The sequence below is a fragment of the Eublepharis macularius genome, chromosome 11, assembly GCF_028583425.1.
Source record: "Eublepharis macularius isolate TG4126 chromosome 11, MPM_Emac_v1.0, whole genome shotgun sequence".
Lineage (NCBI taxonomy): Eukaryota > Metazoa > Chordata > Lepidosauria > Squamata > Eublepharidae > Eublepharis > Eublepharis macularius.
The window spans coordinates 8,433,452-8,456,440 of NC_072800.1; the positions used below are offsets into that span (position 1 = coordinate 8,433,452).

General features: G+C 49.5%; 1 protein-coding gene across 4 annotated transcripts in view; it reads left to right on the forward strand.

Annotated features, from left to right (window-relative positions):
• INO80C (INO80 complex subunit C) overlaps positions 1-11,187 on the forward strand; it is a 70,504-nt gene extending 59,317 nt beyond the window's left edge. For all 4 annotated transcript variants that reach the window (XM_054991535.1, XM_054991533.1, XM_054991536.1 and 1 more), the window contains one exon: positions 9,044-11,187. In XM_054991535.1, the coding sequence (XP_054847510.1) occupies positions 9,044-9,081 (38 nt within the window). In that variant the 3' untranslated portion in view covers positions 9,082-11,187. The remainder of the gene's footprint in view (positions 1-9,043) is intronic.
• Positions 11,188-22,989: the final 11,802 nt, after the last annotated feature.

The following is a 22,989-nucleotide window of genomic DNA, read 5'->3' on the forward strand; positions in this document are numbered from 1 at the left end:
CTCAAGCTTGGCGCAGTGGTTAGAGTGTTGGCCTAGGATCTGGAAAACCCAAATTCAAATCCCTGCTCGACCATGGAAGGTTGCTGGGTGAACATGAGCCAGTCACATACTTTCAGACTAACCTGCCTCACAGGGTTGTTGTGAGGATAAAATAGAGGATGGGAGAATGATGTAAGCCATTTTGGATCCCCATTCGGGAGGAAGGCAGGATATAAATGAAGTAAATAAACACATACATACATACATACATACATACATACATACATACATACATACATACATACATACATACATACATACATACATACATACATTTGCTCAACATTTTAAAAAGTGGCAGGATAGGACACAGCTTGGAGACAGGTGGTGGAAGGTGCTGCCTGGCCTATTCCCCTGTGCTGCATTTTCCTAACCATGCACACGTTTCTTACAGCAAGGAGAAAAGCAGCTAGGGGGAAGGAGGACTGGGGGGGAAGTGGTGATTGCATTGCTTTTTAATTATCTGCAGCTGTCATCATTTTAGTTGGATGTCAGTTGATGTCTAAGCTTCTTTTAGAGCCCTATTGGAATATAAGGCAGGATAGGTACCTTAAAATAAATGCACTTCTTAATAGATTCCAGAAAGTCATCTTCTAGCCCATGGGGCAAGTGGGCTTCTGACTGCTTTCAGCAGACTGTTGGGCTGGATCCCGTGGATCTGTCCTGCTATGGCACTACTCTTGGGCAAAAGGCACCACCATCAACAAGGCCAGTCCACAGGATACCGTCCTGTGCCCTCTTTTTTCACCCTTGGGAGTTCTGACAGTACCATGTTATGTGATACAGTGATTCTCTTTGCTCTAAGCTGTTTTGAATTTCTGGAAGAAGGGTTGGGGGGGTGGTCTTTTGAATCTACCTTGGGGAACTTCCCATATGAAACTATGGGTGTAAGATGATTCTTGCCCTTAGGGTTGCCCACATGCCTAGCAAAAAATGTCCTGTTCTTTTAACAGAGACTTAATGTGTAAAAACGGGCTATTGAAGCTTTTCATAGCATGGAGGTAAATAACATCCCATCGAGCCTCTATTAAGAAGATAGAACGTTTTTTCTCCAGGTTTTTGCCAAACCCTGCTTATCTCTGATAATGACTCTAAACACCAGCTGTTCTGTTAAGATAACTGAAGTGGCCCTTTGTATAGTCAAGCAAGGATTCTTTCAAAAGAAGCTCTGCACTTAATCTTGCAGTTTCTACCTAATGGGAAGATGTGAGATGGATATCGTTGAGGTCTTTTTTTTAGTCAAGTATTTTTGCTAAATTTTTCTTCTCAATAGGGACCCAAAGCAACATATAAAAACGGAATCATACCTTAAGCACCAGGGCAGCCCAGATATTGGAGCATTTGATTAGGAACAGAGTGACCTGTGTTGAAATCCCCCCTTGAGTAACATTGAGCCAGTCACACATGCTTGGCCTAACCTACCTCACAGGGCTGTTGTGAGGATAACCAACTTGTGTTCCTTGGAGGAAAAGTAGAAGGCAAAGTAGATGGCCAGATCTACTGAGAATTCCATTTCTTTACTTTCTGGGTAACTCTCAGTTCATCTTCGTTCTTCTGTGAAGCCCCACATGAGACTGCACGTGCTCAGGCCAGCTGACAGAGAATTCTATAATACTTTCTAGAGCTCCATTGCTCACGTTCTACAGCAACCGTTCCTGCCTAAATGGTCACATGACTTAACGGCGAGCAACGGCCCCTTCCCTCAGTTCTCTTCTTGCCGCCACTTGAGGAGGAACTTCGCACTTGAGCTCTCCATTAGTGTTTTTCTCTGTGATTTCTTCGGTTTTTGACTTTCGGACTGTTCCTGTTTACGATTTCAGCTTGCTGATTTGGATTGAAACGTCTCGGTGTGTATTGATTTGGCCTGTTTGACGATGCATATTGGTTTTGCCCCTGTGGTCTTTGATCACCTCGAGATGGCATCAAAGGCACTTTTTAAGCACTGTACTCAGTGTAATATGAAGATGACCCATACTGATGCCCATGAACTCTGCCTGTTTTGTTTGGGTGAGGGGCACAATGTGACGGCATGTAAGATCTGCCAGAACTTCACTCCCAAGGCCAGACATGATAGAAGCCAATGACTGAAAGCTTCCTTATGGAATAAAGTGTTGAAAGAGGGAGAGGTGCTTAAGTCTCCGTCGTCTAAGGAGCACGCATCGAAGTTGGTTTCAAAATCAGTGTCAGCTTCAGTGGCTGCTGAGCAGCATTCAAGGGCTGGATCAGTAGTGTCTTTGAGGTCGGTTCCAACATTGGATCCAACGGGCATAGTACCAGGCTCCTCGAGGTCAACCCCTACATCGGATCCGACAAAGGAACCGAGGTCGTTGAGATTGACGTCTGTATCGGATCCGACAGATAAAACATTGAGCTCTAAAAGAAGTTCGAAGTCGAGATGGGCTTCTGAACCACCAGCCAAAAAGTCAAAGAAGTCTAAGCGTTCTTCCAGAGATACTTCGGTTCCGACACATCGCCTTCAATCGCCAAGACTTGAAGAAACTGATGATGTGGTGTTGGTTGCACCGTGTATTGCCGCATTTGAACTCCCCGGCTCACTTGATGTCTGAGGGAGAGATTCCGGAACTGAGGATTAGGTCAGAGTCGGGGAGCAGGGCTGACATTGCTGTAGTAGGATCTGACAAGTTCCCAGATGAGGAGCATATTGCAGCCAAGCTGTCCTCGCATCAAGTCCGAAGCCATTCTGTTTCTTCGAGTCATTCCCATCGGAACCAACAAGCATCAGGTGATGTGGTCCCTTTGGAACCGAGGCATTCATTGGCTGTTCAACATCAGCATGCCTGCTGCATCCCTGCGCCATATCACTGCCAATGGCAGGGAGCGCCGATGGACTATGGCCATCTGGACCCAGGGCCTTCAGGTTCGAGGGAACATAGATGGTTTCTGCCCCCATTTCCTGAACTGTCTTCGACATCTGATGAAGGAGACATGGAAGTTGACCGCTCCGAGGTCAGTTCTGAGTCTTTCTCGGATCCATTCCCTGATGTGAATGTTGGTCCGAGTACTGGCTCACCATTTGAGGACCTTCGGCTATATGCGGAGCAAATGGTGCGGATGGCGAGGGCTTTGGACATCGATATGTCTTCAGCCACTCCAAAGACGAAAGATACGTTGCTGAGCCGCATCTATGGTGACGCTCCTGCTGTAATAGGCTTTCCCATGTTAGAGGGACTAGAGGAAATCATTCACAAGGTGTGAAAGACACCTGTGATGCCTGCCACATCTAAGCGGATAGAACAGATGTATAAAATAAAGCAAGACACATGGCAAGCATTCCTGAAGCATCCCCCTCCATCTTCTCTAGTGGCAGAGGAGATCCAACATCGCTGGTCTGGTTCACACTCCGTTCCACCAGATAAGGAGGGCAAGAAGATAGATAATTTAGGCAGGAGGCAGTATGCAATTTCAGCTCTGAACTTGCGCATCGCTAACTACCAGACAATTATGGCTGGTTACCAGCTTTATATCTGGGAGAAGTTGTCATTATATATTTCTGCCCTGTAATTGATACAAATGGAAGCCATACAATTACCGAAACAAAAGATGAATACAGGCAGCCATGCAGTGGATACCTCGGCAAGAGGTATGGCAGGGGCTGGGTTGATGAGAAGACATGCATGGCTATGCTCTACGGCGCTCCCGATGGAGATAAGGGCCGAGATCGAAAGTCTGCCTTTTGAAGGAGATGTACTTTTCTCCTCTACTACTGATGAGGCTCTAAAATAGGAGGAGGACAGGCAGACAGCCAAATCCTTGGGAGTGATGGCTGCTGAGAGGACAACCTACAAACTGAGGTACTTCCCCAGACATACCCCATACCAATATTATGGGAGGAATCAGCAGCACCAGTATTACCATCAGCACCCGCAGAGACAATATTCTGCTTCTCAACAATCGAGAAGACGTAAACAGTATAAGCCTCGTTCATCTCAGTCGTCTGTTCACCAGAAGGATCCTCAAGGCACCCCGAAGCAGTTCTGACGGGAGTAGGGGAACTCTAGTTCTTATTTTGGTGACTGACTTGCACCTTTCCTTTCTGAATGGAGGTCAATTACAACCGACTCATGGATCTTGACCATTGTGAACAGCGGTTATGGACTAGAGTTCGCAGAACTGCCAAAGACTGTTTGGCCATCAACGGCCGTTAATAGTATGTTAGTCGAGTTAGAAGGAGAAATTCAGGCTCTTTTGGCTAAAGGGGCTATTGAAGAAGTAAAATCTGATGAAACACAACCAGGCTTCTTTTCACGCTTCTTTTTGGTTCCCAAAAAAGATGGGGATTTACGTCCTATCTTAGATTTAAGAGGCCTCAATGCTTTTCTGAGGGTGTCAAAGTTCAAGATGGTCACCTTGTCAGTTGTATTGTCATTGTTAAAACAAGGGGAGTGGTTCGCTGTCCTTGACCTTAAGGACGCATATTTTCACATTGCTATAAGGAAGGAGCATAGGAGGTACCTGGGGTTTGTGTACTGAAACAAGGTCTTTCGTTACAGAGTACTCCCTTTCAGCCTTTCTACGGCTCCAAGGGTTTTCACAAAGTGTATGGCACCCCTGGTGGCCTTTTTGAGGGAACAGGGTTGTACTGTTTTCCCCTACTTAGACGATTGGCTGGTGGTGGCTCCTACAAAGGATAAATTAGTGCAGGACATTAGTAAAGTGGTTCAAACTTGTAAGCACTTGGGGCCTTCTTATAAATTTTGAAAAATCCAAGCTAGAGCCCAGCCAAAAAGTGTCATATATTAGGGCAGTATTAGACTCTTCCATTTCAAGAGCTGTATTGCCACAGGAGAGGGCGAGATCAATTAAATCTTTGATCTTCATTATGACCAGGACTCGTTTTCAGCTGGTGCAAACCATACAGCGCCTGTTGGGGTACATGGCATCTACTACATCAGTGGTACCTTTTGCCAAGTTACATATGAGATCATTACAGAACTGGTTCGTTAGGAAGTACAAGCCCCTAGAACATGCACCTTCAGTGAAGTTTTCAGTACCAAGGGGGATAGTCCATTCACTGGCACGGTGAGTGAAGGATCAAAATCTCTTTAAAGGTGTGGCTTTTGGCTATACCCATCATGACCTGGTGGTGACAACAGATGCCTCACTGGCGGGTTGGGGTGCTCACTGTAATGGAATGTTTGTGCAAGGTGGTTGGTCGGAAAAGGAGTCACGGTTACATATTAATTTGTTAGAATTGAGAGCTATATGATTTGCACTTGTTTCGTTTGCAGGCTTCCTACGAAACCGGTATGTGTAGGTGCAAATGGACAACACCACTGCAATGTATTATGTAAACCAACATGGTGGTACTGCATCCCTAAAGCTCTGCAAGGAAGCTGTGACTCTGTGGCAGTGGGCAATTGCAAACAGTGTATCTGTTCAGGCAATCCACATTGCGGGTACAGACAATGCAAGGGCAGATGTTCTCAGCGGAGTCATTGTGTCAAATCACGAGTGGGCCTTGAACAACAAATATCTTGTCTCTGTTTTCAACTGGTGGGGTACACCGGAGGTGGATGTCTTCGCAACATCAGGCAATACGAAAGCCAGGATGTTTTGTCCCAGGGCAGGGAGCGGTCCTCTGTCCATTGGGGACGCCTTCCAGATCGCCTGGACAAATAGGCTTTATTACATGTTTCCCCCGATCCCTCTCTTAACAAGAGTGCTGTGCAAGATAGAGAGGGACAACACCAATGCTATACTGATAGCGCCATTTTGGCCAAGGCAAGTGTGGTTGCCCAAACTTCTACAGCTGTCCAAACGGACATATGTCAGGTTGCCCAGACAGCCAGATTTGCTTTACAGTGGAGCGTTGTTTCACCATGTCTGTTTCTGACGGCGTGGTGAATACAACCTCGCAGTTAGAGTGCTCATCCCAGGTTCAGGAGGTCCTTTTAAATGCCAGAAGGCCTTCGACCAGGAAGTCTTATTCAGCTAAGTGGGCTAAGTTTTTGGTCTGGACAGAGGTTAGAGGTGTGTCAGCTACATCCTGTCCACTAACTCTCATATTTGGTTATCTATGCAATTTGAAATCAAAGGGGTTAGGTGTGTCATCACTAAAAGTGCATTTGGCTGCTATTTCCTCAGTCCAGCAACCAGTGGAGGGACAGTCAGTGTTTTCCCAATCAAGATCTCGCCAGTTTATGAGGGGAATGTCTAACCTGTATCCACCTTATCATTACCAGTTCCCCAATTGTTGTTGTCACTGGTGTTAGCACGGTTGATGCTACCACCTTTTGAACCACTGGCAACCTGCCCTTCAGATGTCTTATATTATAAGGTGGCATTTTTAGTTGCAGTTACCTCCACTAGGAGGGTGAACGAGTTGGCAGCACTCCTTTTCTGAAGTTTCACCCTACTAAGGTGGTGCTTAGGCCTTAGTTTGCAGTGCTTAGGCCTTAGTTTGCAATTTGCGGTTACCTCCGCTAGAAGGATGAACGAGTTGGCAGCACTCCTTTTCTGAAGTTTCACCCTACTAAGGTGGTGCTTAGGCTTTAGTTTGCAGTTCTGTGCTTTCCACTTAGCACAGGAAATTTCCCTACCAGTTTTTTTCCCAAACCCTGTGTCAAAAGGAGAAAGAGCCCTACACACAGTAGATTTGAAAAGAGCATTAGCCTTTTATTTGGACAGAACAAAATTTTTTGGGGATATCATGCATTTGTTTGTTTGCTTCGGTGGAATGAATAAAAGTAAAAAGGCATCCTCGCAGACAGTGTCGTGATGGATTGTGCTTGCAATTGAAAAAGCATATGGCATGTCTGGACTGCAATGTCCTTTGAGGGTAAAAGCTTATTCGACAAGGTCTCAGGCAGCATCCTCAGCTCTTATTAAGGGTGTCCCTTTTGCACAGATTTGTAAAGCAGCGATGTGGGCTTCTGCTGCATTATGCAGTAGATGTGAATGCAAACCAGGATGTGACAGTTGGGAGATCCATCTTGCACTCTCTCTTTGCCTAAAAAAAAAAAAGTTTGTTCATATTTTATGGTTGGATTAATGCTCCATATTACACTCTATTTGATGTTACAGTTTCTTGCTCATGCTTTTATGGTTACTCTGTTCATAATGTTAATAAAGTTGAGTTGGAGATTCACCCCGCCTCCTTTGTGGTGTATAGCTTGGTACTCTCTCATGTGGGGCTGCACAGAAAAACAAAGATGAAAACAGGGTTGCACTCACCTGTAACTTCTGTTCATCGAGTTCTTCTGTGCAGACACACATGCCATCCCTCCTACCCTGCTGTGAACTCCCTGGTCACCACAGTCTGGAGTTGCGGTGGCTTTTGGAGGAACTGAGGGAAGGGGCAGTTGCTCGCTGTTAAGTCATGTGATCATTTAGGCAGGAACAGTTGCTGTGGAACGTGAGCAATGGCCCCTTTGGAGTTCTAGAAAGCATTGTAGAATTCTCTGTCAGTTGGCCTGTGCACGCGCAGTCCCGTATGTGTCTGCACAGAAGAACTCGATGAACAGAAGTTACAGGTGAGTGCAACCCTGTGTAGTCAAGCAAAGGATGCAATAAACTGGTTTAATTAACACTCCATGTTGTAAATGTAATGTTAAACATTACATTTAACATTACAATGGGGCATGTGTGGCAGAGTTCTCTTGGGTTCCTTTTCTCAGGAACACTGCTGAGAGAAGGGAGCTGTGGCTTAATGGAAGAAGACGCTTTGCCAGAGAAAGACATGCATGCAAGAGAAAACGGTGCTGGACTAGCTAGAGCAAGGCAGCCTTGTGTGTTTGTATACAGCATTCCCGGCTTTTGCAGTTAATATTTTGCCTTTTGCATAGAGGAAGCCATCAACTCTGCTTGTCCTCAGGTCCTCAGTGTTTCTAAGAGCATGAGCTGGCTTTGCATTTGCATCAGACTGGTGGAGAGGGGAGTATAAGGGAAGGCCTCATTTGGGGCACCCAGCACAAGGCATGCCCACTGGAGGGTTGACAGGGAATGAGCTTGACAAGTTCTCTTTAGGGGATGTCCCTCCCGTAAGCAGGAGGGAATGGATTGTGCCCTTAATCTCCTTGTGTTAGCATGTGATATTTTTAAAAAATTAATTCCTCAGCCATCATGCCAAAAAAAAATTCAAACCTAACTTTTCCTGTAGGGACTGTGTGTACTTTGTAGACTCCTCTGGAAATTCAAATGGAGGGTCACCTGGCTTAGATATACAGCAGGTTTTTTTATCCAGCAGTGGAAAAAAATAATCAAATGCTGAAACATCAGCCTCTGATTGAACGTGAACAACCTTGTTGTTATAGCAACTGATAATGATAATTATATATACTTTGAATAATACAGTCTGTAGCCTTTACCCTAAGTTTACAGAAGAATAGGACTTTCCATTCATTGTAGTACAGTGCTGTTTCATTTAATTTATTGGATAATTGGAAGGAAAAAATAGCCAGTATAATTTATTTAACAATCTCTATATGATAATTACTGTTGCTGCTGTTATGTAGTGATGCTTCATCCCCTACAATGAAACCCTGTGGCTTATGGAGATCTTGCTGAGGCCACATGACTTTAAAAGAGCGTGAATCGAAACCAGGGAGGAGGGTGGATCTATTGGTGGCTTATTAGCCATAACAGCTGAACAAAAAATGCCAGATTTATGTCATATGCAACAGTCTCTCACAGTGGTCAGTTATGGACCCCTGCAAAATATACAAGGAGAGAATTATGACTGTCCCTAGAATCTCAAACAGTTTCTTCCTAGAATCCGGTTCTTGATAGCCCCCATATAGTATTGCTTGAAGTTATTGTAGCAACTCTTGCAACACCTTTTGAATTGGAAATTATTTAATTATCATGAAATATGATGTAAAGAGTAAAAAAAAGAAACAGCGTGGTAACCATGGTGATCCTTGTACATATTTCTAGCCACTAAATAGCCTTTTGTGTGGTACACCTCTGAAACATTAATTTTTATGGGCTTTAAAAGTGATTTGTTTGCAGACACCTCCACTCAGATGTTTGTCTTTTCTTTTAGGCAAACTACACAGACCCACAAAGCAAGCTGAGATATAGTACTGTGGAAGAATTTGCTTATATTCGGATGCTCCCTTCGGATGTTGTTGCTGGCTACCTCACTTTAAGAAAAGCAACGGCTGTGGTTCCTTGAGAAGACAAGTGGAGCCAACACTTTGTTTGAAAAGCAGATCATAAGAATGAGTCTTTTGACAATGGAGGGAGATAGAGTGTGTGTGTGTAACAGATTAAAGATGCTGAGAGCTAAGATATGGATTCTAATTATTGATTTAAACATGTAAATATTTACTTGCTTCTGTGAAGCTTAACATGTTGCAAGAAAAGCCCTGAGTGTTCAGCATTGCTGTATTTGAATAACAGGCTCAGAGGGAAGTCAAGTGGTGCATAATGCAATCGATGGTTTTTAAATCAGACTTGAGTAAAGAATTCTGTTCGGGAGTTAGAAGAGCCATATACTTTAAGCTTTAATGTCTGTAAAAAACACAAAATATTTGATGAAAAATAGCAGTCCCCCTCTCAAATTCCAGACCTGGTTAACAAAAAAAGGTAGAGCAACCTTAACTATTAACAATCAAACATAACTATCATTAGATAACACACCTTCATTGTGTACTTAGGCAAGTGCACCGAAAAGGCCCTTTTCACACTGCTCACCTTCACTCGCAACAACGCGAAACAGCGTGCTAAAAATGCAGATGATCACATTTTCTTGTGCGAGATTTGCGCTACATCATGGAAATGTCGCGTGAGAAAATGCGATCTTCTGTGTTGTTTGCGCGATCTTCCACGTCGTTGCAAGTGAAGGTAAGCAGTGTGAAAAGGGCCAAATTTTTGTTCTGCAAATACTGCATTCTTAAAACTGTATAACTGGCCAAAAACAATACTGCTTAATTGGCGTAAAATCTCTGACGGCAAAAATTTTATCCTAAGGGTATTGCTTCTTTTCATTTAGTGGCTGGTATCCACTGTGGTCCACATTTCCCTCAGTACCTGAGTTCACAATGGAACTGTTTTCCCCAAGATAGAGTTGGGATAGGTTATCTCTCCCCCCGCCTTCTGAATTGGAAAGTAAAAAGTGTCTGCTGCAACACCATGTGATTTTTGCCATACTTGGGGCTGGGATGGAGAGTCCATTTGAATGACTGACAGTCTGACATGGGCCTGTTACCCTCATTCCCACAGGGAAAATCATGGAGTGGTCCAGGAAGTAGATCCTACAGCTAGCATTTCCTGGTTGCTTGCCGATTTAAAAACACTATAACCATGTGATGTGGCCAGGAGACAGAGAAGCACATAGGTATGAAAAGTATCCATTCTTGGCCATCCGCTTTGCTGAAACACACCTGCTCCCATAGGAAAGCAGTTAGTAATTCAGATAAAAGGTTTTGTCCTGAATGGCTGTCAGTCAACTCAGATGCCTAATGCAAACCCAGAAGCTAACTTAGATCTTTGTGGTGTGGTGGATTCATTGACCTTGTAAACTCTAGTAGTCAGGAATGACCACTTACCCAAACTTTCTCCTGGGCTACTTTCTGTTTCTCAGGCCCAAGAACAGCAAATTAGGTGTCCAGTGTTTTTGGCCAGGCCTGCTGTCTGGAGATGCTACCCATCTGGATTCACTGCCTGGATCCCTGCCATCTTTTTCCTGGGGGAAACGAGGTAACTTTCATGTGGAATAAAACCTCTGTGCTTTGTAACTGTCTACTTCCTGGGTACCAGGGCAAAATCAGGGACGTGATTTTAAGCAAAGTGAATGTCAGAACCTAATACATGGACCACTATGTCAGTTTTTTCCCTGGGGAAAAGTACTAGACATTTTGTGTTAGACTGATTTGCAAAAATTATTACTTAGTACTGCTTGGAAAACTGGCACTTAGTAATCATAATGAAGATGGGTTGATAACTCAGTAGTTCTCAACAAAGAGATGTCTTTGATTCCTAAGCTCTGTAAAAAACCAGGGTCTTTAGGTTTGTTTGCATTGGCAAAAAGCCAGTTGTGACAGGCATCTATTGGCTAATGCCCATGTATCACCAATACACTTCCTCAAATGCCAGGAGCAATTCTGTAGTTGTTAGTTTTAAAATAATTGTAGTTTTAAAATAATTGTGATTTTATTTTGTAAGGTAAAGTATATCTATATACGAGGAACGTGTGAAACCTGTGTGTTCATTTCAGTGGAGAATTCCACTTTGCCTCCTCAAACTTTCATGAACCTGAGAAAAGGCAGAATATCAGTATAACAAGAACATTTAATAAAGCAGATTATTGGATGTGCCATGAAATTTTGTTTACCAGAAAAGTCAAAAGTAGTCTTGTCTGCTTTTGGAGGCAAATTGTAGATTTCGGAAGCTTGAAAGCCACAGCTGTTTTCTGTCAACACTTTGTCCCCTGCTTAAATTTCAGCCATCTCCCACTTTCCTTCTAAATCCAGAAAAATAACTGATCAAACATTTCAAGCATGAAATACTCAAAATATTAATGCGTAATGAATATTTGCAAGAACTCTAGAACAAAATACACCAGAGGATACAACCCCAGTTTGATCCCTGGCTCCTTTGATTGTAAGTGGAGGGTTACTGTGTAAAAGGTACAGAATCTCCCCAGGTGACTCACAGGGGATGCGTTTCTTCAGGCTGCTGGTCTTTATTGCCCTTCTAAAGGATCAGATACAGAAGTCCCGGACAGTTGTCCCTCCTTGCAGCCCTGCATGGAGTCCCTATGAGGGCAGAAGGTCTTTCCCAGAATTTGGCGAGACTACTTCCTCCCACTCCTTTATTGTGCTTTTATTGCACGTCCTGCCACTGGCCAACGTTAATCCACTCCCCTTATCATTTGCAGTCACGCTGTGTTCACATCAGCTAGGAACTTCACTTTCTGTTTATTCACTTTACTTTCCTCACTGATAACAAGCAATGTACCGTAGGCTTCTGCTGAGCTCAGCAACTAGAGCCATCTTGCAACTTAGCTGCTTGAGCCTACCTGCCAGTCGAGGTGAATGCTGTCCACAGTCTTTAATGCAGGGAGCAGCCATCCACAGTCAGTCCTCTTTCCCCTCCAGCTAGCCATCATGGCTGCCCAAACCAGCTACCTTGATTGGAGCTCAAGGCAAAGTTCCTGATCCAGTTCTGGAAGCTGGCCCTGGGGTACTGTGAGCCAGACTGAGCCCCCAATGGCGCTCATAACACCCATTTTTCCTTGCAGTTCCAAATCAGCTCCAGAAAGGGGATGTGGGATTCTTCTCCTATGCTTCACTGAGATTGAGGGTCTCAGAGTCCAAGAAAGCAGACTTCAACATGTTGGCTTCCTATGTCCTGTTCTTTAATTGCTTTGGACATGAACAGCTTCTGGGTGTGTTTTAGGACACTAAAGTACCAGCCAGAAACAAATGACATCTACCATGAATTTAATCGTTTCCCTTTTTGCTATTCTCAAGAGCCAGAGCTGCTCATGTGCTCAATACTTTGCCTTTTGCTTTTTCACTGCATTTTGGTTCTGTGTTTGTTTTGGCTCCTTTTTAGATTTTTTCTTGAAGTTAACTGACCCCTCACTTTTCATGAAACAAGCTGCTGGCTTGCATCTCTGAAAGCCGTGGTTAGTGAGAAAATTGTACTTACAAGGAGCATTGTGTGCATCCAATGGAAAAACCTTTTTAAGTTTTTCTGCTAATAAGATGGTAAATGAAAACAGATATATAATTACAGACAACTAGCGGAGGCAGCGGTTGGAAGATTATACTGGGCTGTCACTTTTTCCCTATAGGAGGAGAGCCGGCTCCGGTTCCTTTCTGCTTTCTGCTGCATCAAAAGGAACATGCCGCAGAAACTAACATCAGTTTTTTTCTAACTCTTCTGTTGCTCCTGGACTAACTTATTCTATTATTTTCTACACGGAATGTAGAGGGATTTTTTTAAGCAGAATTTTGTTTTAATGCATGAGCATTGTCAGGGCTTGCCGCGGCTGCCGCTGGGCGTGGCACTGGGCGGTCTGCTCCTGACATCACAGGGGGGCCAGGGACTCTGCAGGACCCTGCTCTGTGGAAGGAGGGGCGGTATACCTCACCCAGACTCCCTCTCAGTCCACTCGCTGGCCTGCTCAACCTGGCCTGCTTACCCTCTGTGTCCTCCATCTCCTCCTTCCAGAACTCTCCTCCAAGCCTCCACCCTTGCATCCTACTGCTCTCATTCCACATCATCACTCCTCACTCACACCCACCACCCCAGAGCTCTTCCCAGCCACCCTTTATAGGGCTTCCTATCTCCACCCCGCCCTCCTTCCAGGCTTGTTCCCTCTCCTGACCGGGCCCAGCTGTGCGTTCCCCCAGGTGTTTCCCTCCAACCACTAATCCCTTCTGGGCTCCTTTGCCTAGCTGGCAGGGTGGGGTTGAGTGTGAGCCATCTCCAGCTGAGGGCTCCTTGGCCTTGCTCACGAGGGGCTGCCCCAGCCAGCCTCTGAGCTACTGAGCTTGCCTGGCCTTGCTCACGAGGAGCTGCTTTAGCCAGCTTCTGTGCTGCCTGCTTGGCAATGCTGGGCGGGGCTACCCATCTCCTCCCGCAGAATGCCTGTGGCAGCCCCCCCTGTAGAGGCTTGGCTTCTAGCAACTCCTGAGCCAGGCTGCTGTCTTCTGGCCCTGGCGTGGCCATGGGCTGTCTCAAGCTGCTGCAGCAGGGGTAGCTGGCTGGGCTGCCGGGATCAGCCACAGCTGCACCCTGTTGGCTGGCTACTGGGCTTCTCTGGCTGAGCTGATTAGGGAAGGTGGGCCCAGCTGCGGCCCCTTGGCTGGCTGCCCAGCTCTTCCCACAGAGTGCCCTCAGCAGCTCTACCGGGAGGGGCTGGCTTCTGAGCACCTCCTGAGTCAGGTTGCCATCTTCAAGCTGGGGTGGATGCTGGGGCATGGCTCTGAGTTGCTGTGGCTGCTTCTCCCCCTTTGCAGGTAAGGGCCCTGCTTGGGCTGCTGCTGGGTCCCAATTCTTCCTGCCTCTGCCCTCTCCCTTTGGTGTAGGCAGGTTCTGGCCCTGGCTGCTGGCTGAGGTGGCAGGACTGCTGTCTTCTGGCTGCCTCCCCCTGCTTCCTCTTGTTGAGGCCGGGGGCTGTGCCTCAGACCCCGGACACACCTCCCCCCTTAGCCTGGATGCCACCTCCGGGGGGTCTGGCTCGAAGAGTCTCGACATAAAGTCTGCGTCCATGTGGTTGGCCCCCCGACGGTAGGTGATGGCAAATCGGTATGGCAGCAGGGACAGGTACCACCTCAGGACACGGGGGTTGTGCTCCTTCATGCGGTGCATCCACTGGAGCGGTGCATGATCCGTCACCAGCGTAAAGGGGTTATTGGCCAGATAATATCTCAAAGCCCCCACGGCCCACTTGATGGCGAGGGCTTCTCTCTCGAGGGTGGCATACTTCTGCTCTGCTGGCTGGAGCTTGCGGCTTAAGAACAAGATGGGCACCCTCTCCCCGTCTCGCTCCTGCATCAAGACCGCCCCGAGGCCCGAGGCCGACGCGTCAGTTGCCAGGATGAAGGGCCTCTCAAAGTCGGGATTCCAGAGCTTTGTGGTGTCTGACAGGGCGGTGCGTAAATCTTGGAAGGCAGCCGTCCGCTCTGGCGTCCAGCTGAGGCGACTAGAGCTGCCCTTCCTCAGGCAGTCTGTCAGGGGGGCTGCGCGGGATGCAAAATGGGGAATGAAGCGCCCGTAGTAGCCGAGGAGCCCCAGGAACCGCCTGAGCTGACGCTTGGTCTGAGGCTGGGGGACATCCCCGATGGAGGCCACCTTCTCAGGGGGAGGGCGGACCTGCCCACCCCCTATGACAAACCCCAGGTACTTGAGTTCTTGGAACCCCAAGTGGCTCTTCTTGGGGTTGGCCTTCAGCCCCGCCTTCTGGAGCGCGGTGAGGACTCTCTCCAGATGTTGCAGGTGGGTGGGCCAGTCGGGACTGAAGATGACGATGTCATCAATGTAAGCCATTGCGAAGTCCCGACAGTCCCCCAGGACTTGGTCCACCAGTCGCTGAAAGGTAGCCGCTGCCCCATGGAGGCCGAAGGGCATGCGGCGGAACTGGAAGAGGCCCCGGGGGGTGGCAAAGGCTGTCTTTTCCTTGTCCTCGGGGCGAACTGGCACCTGCCAGTACCCTTTTGTTAGGTCGAGGGCGGATAGGTACCGTGCGGGCCCCAACTGCCCCACCAGAACATCCGCCCGGGGCATGGGGTACGCGTCGAACTTGGCCACCTTGTTCAGCTCGCGGTAGTCGACGCAGAACCGAGTCGACCCGTCTGGCTTCGGCACCAACACGATGGGGCTGCGCCATTCACTTCGGGATGGTTCAATCACCCCCAGGCGCAGCATTTCCTCCGTCTCCCGATCCACCGCCTCCCACTGCTTCCGGGGGATGGGTCGCCAGGTTGCCCGTGCAGATTGCCCCGGCTGGGTGGGGATGGCATGGTGCACCAGGTTCGTGACCCCAGGGCGTCTTGAAAAGACCCCGGGCACTTGGTTCCACAGGGCCTGTAGCTGGGCCTTCTGTGCAGAGTTGAGTTGTGGATCCACCTTCGGCTCCTCGAACTCTGGGGCGTCAGCGGTCCATGGCAGCTCGCTGTCTGGGAGGTCTAAGGGGTCTTCAGCCAAGGCGCACCCGTCCTCTGGCCGCTCATGCCACCGCTTGAGCAGGTTCACGTGCAGGGTTCTCCGTCGGCGTTGGCCTGGCCCGCACTGCAGCTCATAGGTGGTGGGGCCCAGCACCCTCCGAATTTGGTAAGGGCCCCTCCACGGGTCCCCCTCCTCCCGTGGGAACACCGAGTGGTGTACCAGGACCTTCTCTCCGACCTGGAAGGTCCTCATCCTTGCGCCCCGGTCGTAGGCCGCCTTCTGCTTTGTCTGGGCGTGGGTCAGCTGGCGGTTGGCCTCGGCCTGGGACTGCTGCACCCGCTCACGGAGCTGGCTCATGTACTCCGGTATGGGGGGAGCAGGGCTGCTGGTGCGGGGACCCCACCGTTCCGCCAGCCGAGAGAGCATCCCCCGCGGCTTGCGCCCGTACAGCAGTTCGAAGGGGCTAAAGCCGGTGGATGCCTGCGGGGTCTCCCTAAGGGCGAACATGAGGGGGTCGATGTATAGGTCCCACTGTCGAGGCTTGTCCCGTGTCATCTTCCTCAAGGCTTCCTTGACGGTCTGGTTCAGACGCTCTGCCAAACCGTCGGTCTGAGGGTGGTATGCCGAGGTGAATACCTGCCGGATCCCCAAATTCTGGCAGAGTTGACGCATGGCTTTGGCCCGGAACGGCCCCCCCCCCGGTCTGTCAAGATTTCATCAGGCAGTCCCACCATGGCAAAAAGCTTGGACAGGGCTCGTATCATCCCCGGGGTCTGCATCGTCTTAAGCGGGATGACCTCAGGGAATCGTGTAGCATAGTCCACGATCACCAGGGCAAAGCGGTGGCCCCGGGGCGTGCGTGGCAGTGGGCCGATAAAGTCCATCGCGATGCGTTGGAAGGGCGTCTCCATGACGGGCAGCGGGGAGAGGGGGGCCTTTGGTGGGCGCCGGGCTGCCACCCGCTGACAGGTGGGGCACGAGCGGCAGTGGGCCTTCACGTCCGCGTTCACGGAGGGCCAGAAGAACCGCTCGAGGATCTTCTTCAGGGTCTTGTGGTGCCCCAGATGCCCGGCCCAAGCGTGCTCATGGGCCGTGCGGAGGACTTCTGCCCGGTAAGCTGCTGGCACCAGTAGCTGGCGGATCTCTCCCTGGCCGTTTGGGGCACGGGCTAGGCGGACCCACACCCCTCCCTGCTTCTCAATGCGGGGAAGCCGTTGGGACCTCCGCTCATCCTGCACTCGGTCCTCCTCACGAGCTGCTGTCTCCCGCAAGCGCTGTAAGGACTCATCTGCCCCTTGGGCCTCGCAGAAGGGGCGGTCGGCCGGAGGTCCCGCTGGGTCCTTGGCCCGCGGGCCTGCCCCTGGCCTGGTAGAGGGACCCTCGTCTGGGTCGGGAGCCTCCTCCACTTGCAGCGCTGGGGCCACCTGTGGGTTTGCCAGTCCCTCGGCTGCCTCCCTAAGTAGCCTGGAGAACCCCGGGGCATCTCTCCCCAGCAGCATAGGGAGCGGTAAGTGGGCTACCTTGGCAACTTCCAGGCAGCGGAGCGCTCCCAGGTATTCCACTGTGATCCAGACCATAGGGTACGGCTGGGTGCGGCCCATCACGTCTGTCACTGGGACCCAGCGGTGCACTGGGGTGTCAGCTGGGATGAGTTGGGAACGAATTGCTGATACTGCGCTCCCTGAGTCCAATAGGGCTTGTAGGGTCTGCCGCCCTATTCTCACGGTGGCGCACAGACCCTGCACCGCCTTGCCGGCTGGTGGGTTAATTTCCCACGCAAATGCGCATACCACTGGTGGGGTGGCTGCAGGGGTGCAGGCTTGTATCTGGTTCTCCACCGCCTGCACTAGCTCCACTTGAGCTGCTTGGAAGGTTGCCTCCGGCTTCCTCCACATCTCGTCCAGGTGTGCCTCTAGCCATGGTCTGAGCTGTACCGTGGCGTTGGGGTGCATCCCCTCGCCTGGCGCCTGCGTTGGAACGACCTTCCCCGTACGGGCCACCAACTTGTCAGGGCTTGCCGCGGCTGCCGCTGGGCGTGAGACTGGGCGGTCTGCTCCTGACATCACAGGGGGGCCAGGGACTCTGCAGGACCCTGCTCTGTGGAAGGAGGGGCGGTATACCTCACCCAGACTCCCTCTCAGTCCACTCGCTGGCCTGCTCAACCTGGCCTGCTTACCCTCTGTGTCCTCCATCTCCTCCTTCCAGAACTCTCCTCCAAGCCTCCACCCTTGCATCCTACTGCTCTCATTCCACATCATCACTCCTCACTCACACCCACCACCCCAGAGCTCTTCCCAGCCACCCTTTATAGGGCTTCCTATCTCCACCCCGCCCTCCTTCCAGGCTTGTTCCCTCTCCTGACCGGGCCCAGCTGTGCGTTCCCCCAGGTGTTTCCCTCCAACCACTAATCCCTTCTGGGCTCCTTTGCCTAGCTGGCAGGGTGGGGTTGAGTGTGAGCCATCTCCAGCTGAGGGCTCCTTGGCCTTGCTCACGAGGGGCTGCCCCAGCCAGCCTCTGAGGTACTGAGCTTGCCTGGCCTTGCTCACGAGGAGCTGCTTTAGCCAGCTTCTGTGCTGCCTGCTTGGCAATGCTGGGCGGGGCTACCCATCTCCTCCCGCAGAATGCCTGTGGCAGCCCCCCCTGTAGAGGCTTGGCTTCTAGCAACTCCTGAGCCAGGCTGCTGTCTTCTGGCCCTGGCGTGGCCATGGGCTGTCTCAAGCTGCTGCAGCAGGGGTAGCTGGCTGGGCTGCCGGGATCAGCCACAGCTGCACCCTGTTGGCTGGCTACTGGGCTTCTCTGGCTGAGCTGATTAGGGAAGGTGGGCCCAGCTGCGGCCCCTTGGCTGGCTGCCCAGTTCTTCCCACAGAGTGCCCTCAGCAGCTCTACCGGGAGGGGCTGGCTTCTGAGCACCTCCTGAGTCAGGTTGCCATCTTCAAGCTGGGGTGGATGCTGGGGCATGGCTCTGAGTTGCTGTGGCTGCTTCTCCCCCTTTGCAGGTAAGGGCCCTGCTTGGGCTGCTGCTGGGTCCCAATTCTTCCTGCCTCTGCCCTCTCCCTTTGGTGTAGGCAGGTTCTGGCCCTGGCTGCTGGCTGAGGTGGCAGGACTGCTGTCTTCTGGCTGCCTCCCCCTGCTTCCTCTTGTTGAGGCCGGGGGCTGTGCCTCAGACCCCGGACAAGCATAAGTTATTTAACCAAAAATAAGCAGGAGTCTTCTGACACCTTATTTTATTCCAGCACATATTTTGTGGACTAGGAAGTCAGATGCCATTTCTCACTTTTTCTTAGAGTCTTTGAGATGATAATTTGCCATGTGGTATTTTATTGATAAAAAGTTCCTTTACTCCTGCTGAATACCGAATACCAGTACAAGGGAAGAGGTTTTTCAGCCCCTATCAGAGACTATGCACTCTTGGGCTTGGAGGGATGTCTAAGGTTTGAGGAGGCTGTCGGGACATCTAAGGTCAGAGGAGGTTGTCTGTGTGCTTTGCTGCCTGATCTTGGGCTGAGGCTGTGGCCCTGAGGTCAGAAGTTGCTCTCTGATGATCCTAATGGCCAGTGAAGCACAAAGAAAAGAAAGCAGCCGGCATCTGAGCTGTGCAGAGCCCAAGCTGTGAAGCACTTCCTAGACCAAAGCCAGCACTTTAGACTGCCCAGAGAACAATGGGAAGCCGGTGGCAATGCTGGGTAACAATCAAATGCGTTCTCTGACAGCCAGCATACCAAGGAGGATTTAGAGATGTAAGAGATGGCGCACACGCTATTCCCAATGAATGTGGGAAGATTGATTCACACTGATCAAGTTCAAACAGATGACATTCTCATGCACATATGAAACTGTCTTATAGTGAATCAGACCCTTGGTCTGTCCAAGTCTGTCTGGCAATGTCTCTCCAGGGATTCAAGCAGAGGTCTTCAGTTACTTCCTGATCCTTTCTTTTAGCTGGAGATGCTGGGGATTGAACCTGGGACCTTCCGCATGCCAAACACTGAGCCACGTCCCTTCCCCTTTCTTGATTGATCTTGTTACAAACATAGATCGGCCTACAACACTTTCCCTTATTTAGCAAGGCCTACTCTGTTATTTCCAGTCATCCTAACATTTTCCCCGTTTATACCTTAGTAAGGCCAGTTATGAAGCCTATCATCAAAATGGTTTTTAAAAAAGGTCCTCTTTGGACAGTGTTTGTTTCCTAAGTGGTCCACCCCCAGGCAGCTGACATGTTTGGTGGAAGACCAGGCAGCAGCATGTGCTCAGCTGTCTCTCTCCAGACACAGATGTTTGGTCGAGTGGGAAAAACTCGCCCAGTGCCTGTTCCACAGGAAAGAACATCATGCTGTCATGAATGCACTCGGAAAAGCAGCTCAGTGGCAGAGTCATGCGGGCAGGCTGGCCGTGTCCACTTCTTTGCCCTGTCTGATTTCCCCACCAAACTCTGAGTCACAGTTTTCAGCTTTTCCCACACAGAGGGCTCCAGGAAGTGGGCTGTTTGGTTTGGAATGAGTCAGAAACAGGTGGTTCCACCTATTGCAAGCAGTCCACAAACAGGCCTTTGTTTGGAATTGCTCTCCTTAGGGGAAGGAGTCGGGGGCGGGCAGGGCTGCTGCTGGAGTGCAGCAATTTCCACGCTGTTTTGACTGCCTGAAACAAACAGACTTTTCTGAAAATCTTCACACCTTGACTATCCTTCAGGATCCAAATCTGGTGTTTTCCGTCTAGCCTGATATGGGTCACTTGCTGTGAACAGATTAGTAAAGGGCACTTCAATATTGAACTACTTCTTCCTCCCTGAAGCTACCCTAGTATGTTTGCTTTACTGTATTTATAAGACAGATAAACTCAAAACTCAGCCTGTGACTTGAAAGATGAACAGTAAGTCCAATGCTTGTGATGAATATACATTTCTAGGACCGAGCAGCACTGTCACAATCAGGTGGGGGAATGGGGCAAGCCCCTCCACTATGCAGATGACCGCCCTGGGAGCTGGCGTCTCCACATGAACAGCTATGACTGTTTGTATAACATCCTTTGGAGGGGAACAAATCGCATAACAAGGGCCAATGCAGTTGCTGTACTCACGGAGGCCCTAGTTCACATGGGCACACACGCCTACACATGAAGCTGCCGTATGCTGAATCAGACCCTTGATCTATCAAAGTCTCTGTTGTCTAAAGCTGGCAGTGGGTCTCCACATGGGCATCTGCAGAAATAATTGGGGGGTGGGTGGAGTTTTTTAATGATACCTACTGACCCAGCCGGGTATGTTTGGTGCTATGGATACTATGTTTGATGAACTACAATCTTCGATATGTGGCTGTGGCTCAGGAGCTACCTTGAAATAACTGCAGATATCCATGCCTAAACCTCAAAAAAAAAAAGAAGCGAGGAAGTGGCTTCCATAATCCAATTTAAATTATTGTTTAATTATGTTAACCTTTAACCTTATGCTGCATGTGGGTCTCAGGACCCACAGTATTATTGCCTGTTTTCTCCCTTCATTTGCTTCATTACCCCCGACAGCTTTATCAGAGAGCCAGTTTGGTATAGTAGTTAAGAGCGGAAGGAATCTAATCTGGAGAGCTGAGTTTGATTCCCCACTCCTCTGCTTGAAGCAGCTGGGTGACTTTGGGTCAGTCACAGCACTCTTGGAGCTCTCTCAGCCCCACCCACCTCACAGGGTGATTGTTGTGAGGATAATAAAAACACACTTTGTAAACCGCTCTGAGTGGGCATTAAGTTGTTCTGAAGGGCAGTATATAAATCGATTATTATTGCTGTTAATTGTTGTTATATACGAACACTTGGTTCGCATAAAACTTCCTCTGGCCTTATAAATTATACCCCTGTCTGTCTCAGTGCATCCAGTTCACTGGACCTTATAACCTCCTCCTCCCAATTCCAGCATGTAGCTGGGTTGCTATCTAAAGTGAAGATAAATTAATGGATGCCTGTAATAATTCAACTTTAAAAGGGTTTCATAACTTGTAAAACTAAACGGAAACAGTTTATTCTAAGCCTTTCCCCCTTAGTGCACAAGCTGCAATCACAGCACCCCCTTCCAAACTTTTGCAATACAAATAGATTAGGAAAGAGAGAGGGAGAAAATAAAATTAATAGGTGAATAGCAGGCAGCCAATCAGAAAGAAAGGCTGAGGCTTGAAAAGAATGTGGGCAGTAAGGGGTAGGGTTGCCCGGTTCCCCAAGCTTGAAACTGGGGGAACTGGGGAACTGGCTTTTTAACAAGGAACTTGTGTTTTAAACAAGGTCCTGGTCATAAACTTAATTATATTGAGTATAATAACTGTCCTTCAGTTTGTATGTTACAGTTCAACCTGCAGGGGCGGCGCAAGGGTCTGCCACGCTCGTGGCCGGCCGGGTGCCCCCGCGCGCGCACGAGCGCACGTGCACACCGGCCTGCGTGATGACGTCACATTCGACGTCATCACGGGAGCGCGCGTGCCGCCGCCGGCCCGATTGCTGCGGTGGGCGGCCTCCGAGCTCTCCTGCTCGGTTGCCTGCGCCGCCACAGATGCCTGCCCGCGGTGGCTGCGCCTGGCTGGGGGCTTGTGCTGGTGGCAGAAGCGGCGCGGGGTGGGAGGGATAGGAGGCTGGTGCTTTGTGGCACGCGCTCCCGCCCACCGCACCTCCTCCGGTGCTCCCTCCAGCACCCCGCACCTGCGGCCACCGCCTACCTGGCCTTAATCGGCGCGCCGGCCCTGTCAACCTGTAACACCTCAGTCTAGAAGATGCTGCTCTTGTCTCCTGAAGATTGTTGTGCTAAGCTGAACCTTCCAGAGATTTCAACGTGAGATAGGTTCAGGATGTTGGCATCTGCCATCAGTCCCAAGGATGGAGGAGGCTGCAGCTGAGGTGGTCGTCCAAGGTTGTGCGGCTGGCCCGGTGGCCTTGAGCTCTCAGGCATTCAGGCCCAACCCCCCAAAGGGGGGACTGATTAGCTGAAGTATATGTGTTACTGGATTTTGCATGTGCCTTATTCCTAACAATGCCTTCATAATATCTTGACACCAGATCTTACAATAAAGCTTCAAAAAATCAACCACTGGAGTAATTCCTTGGCAGGATCTTTATAGTAGGAGGCTTCTTCAGGACAGAGGAAGGGCAAAACTGATATCGTCCAAAGCACCGGGAATCTTGGAAACTACATTGTATGTATTTCAAAGTATGTATCTCACCTTCTACACAAGCCTCAACCGAGGAGATACAGAAAGACATCTTACATTGCCCACTTCCTGGCTCCTCCCAGGAACTAAATCAGTTTTTTCTACGTAGCTACATCCATTTTCTTTTAAAAGAACAAGCAGTTAAGCACTGATAAATAAATCATATGTTGGCCCTAGAAACCTAATTAAA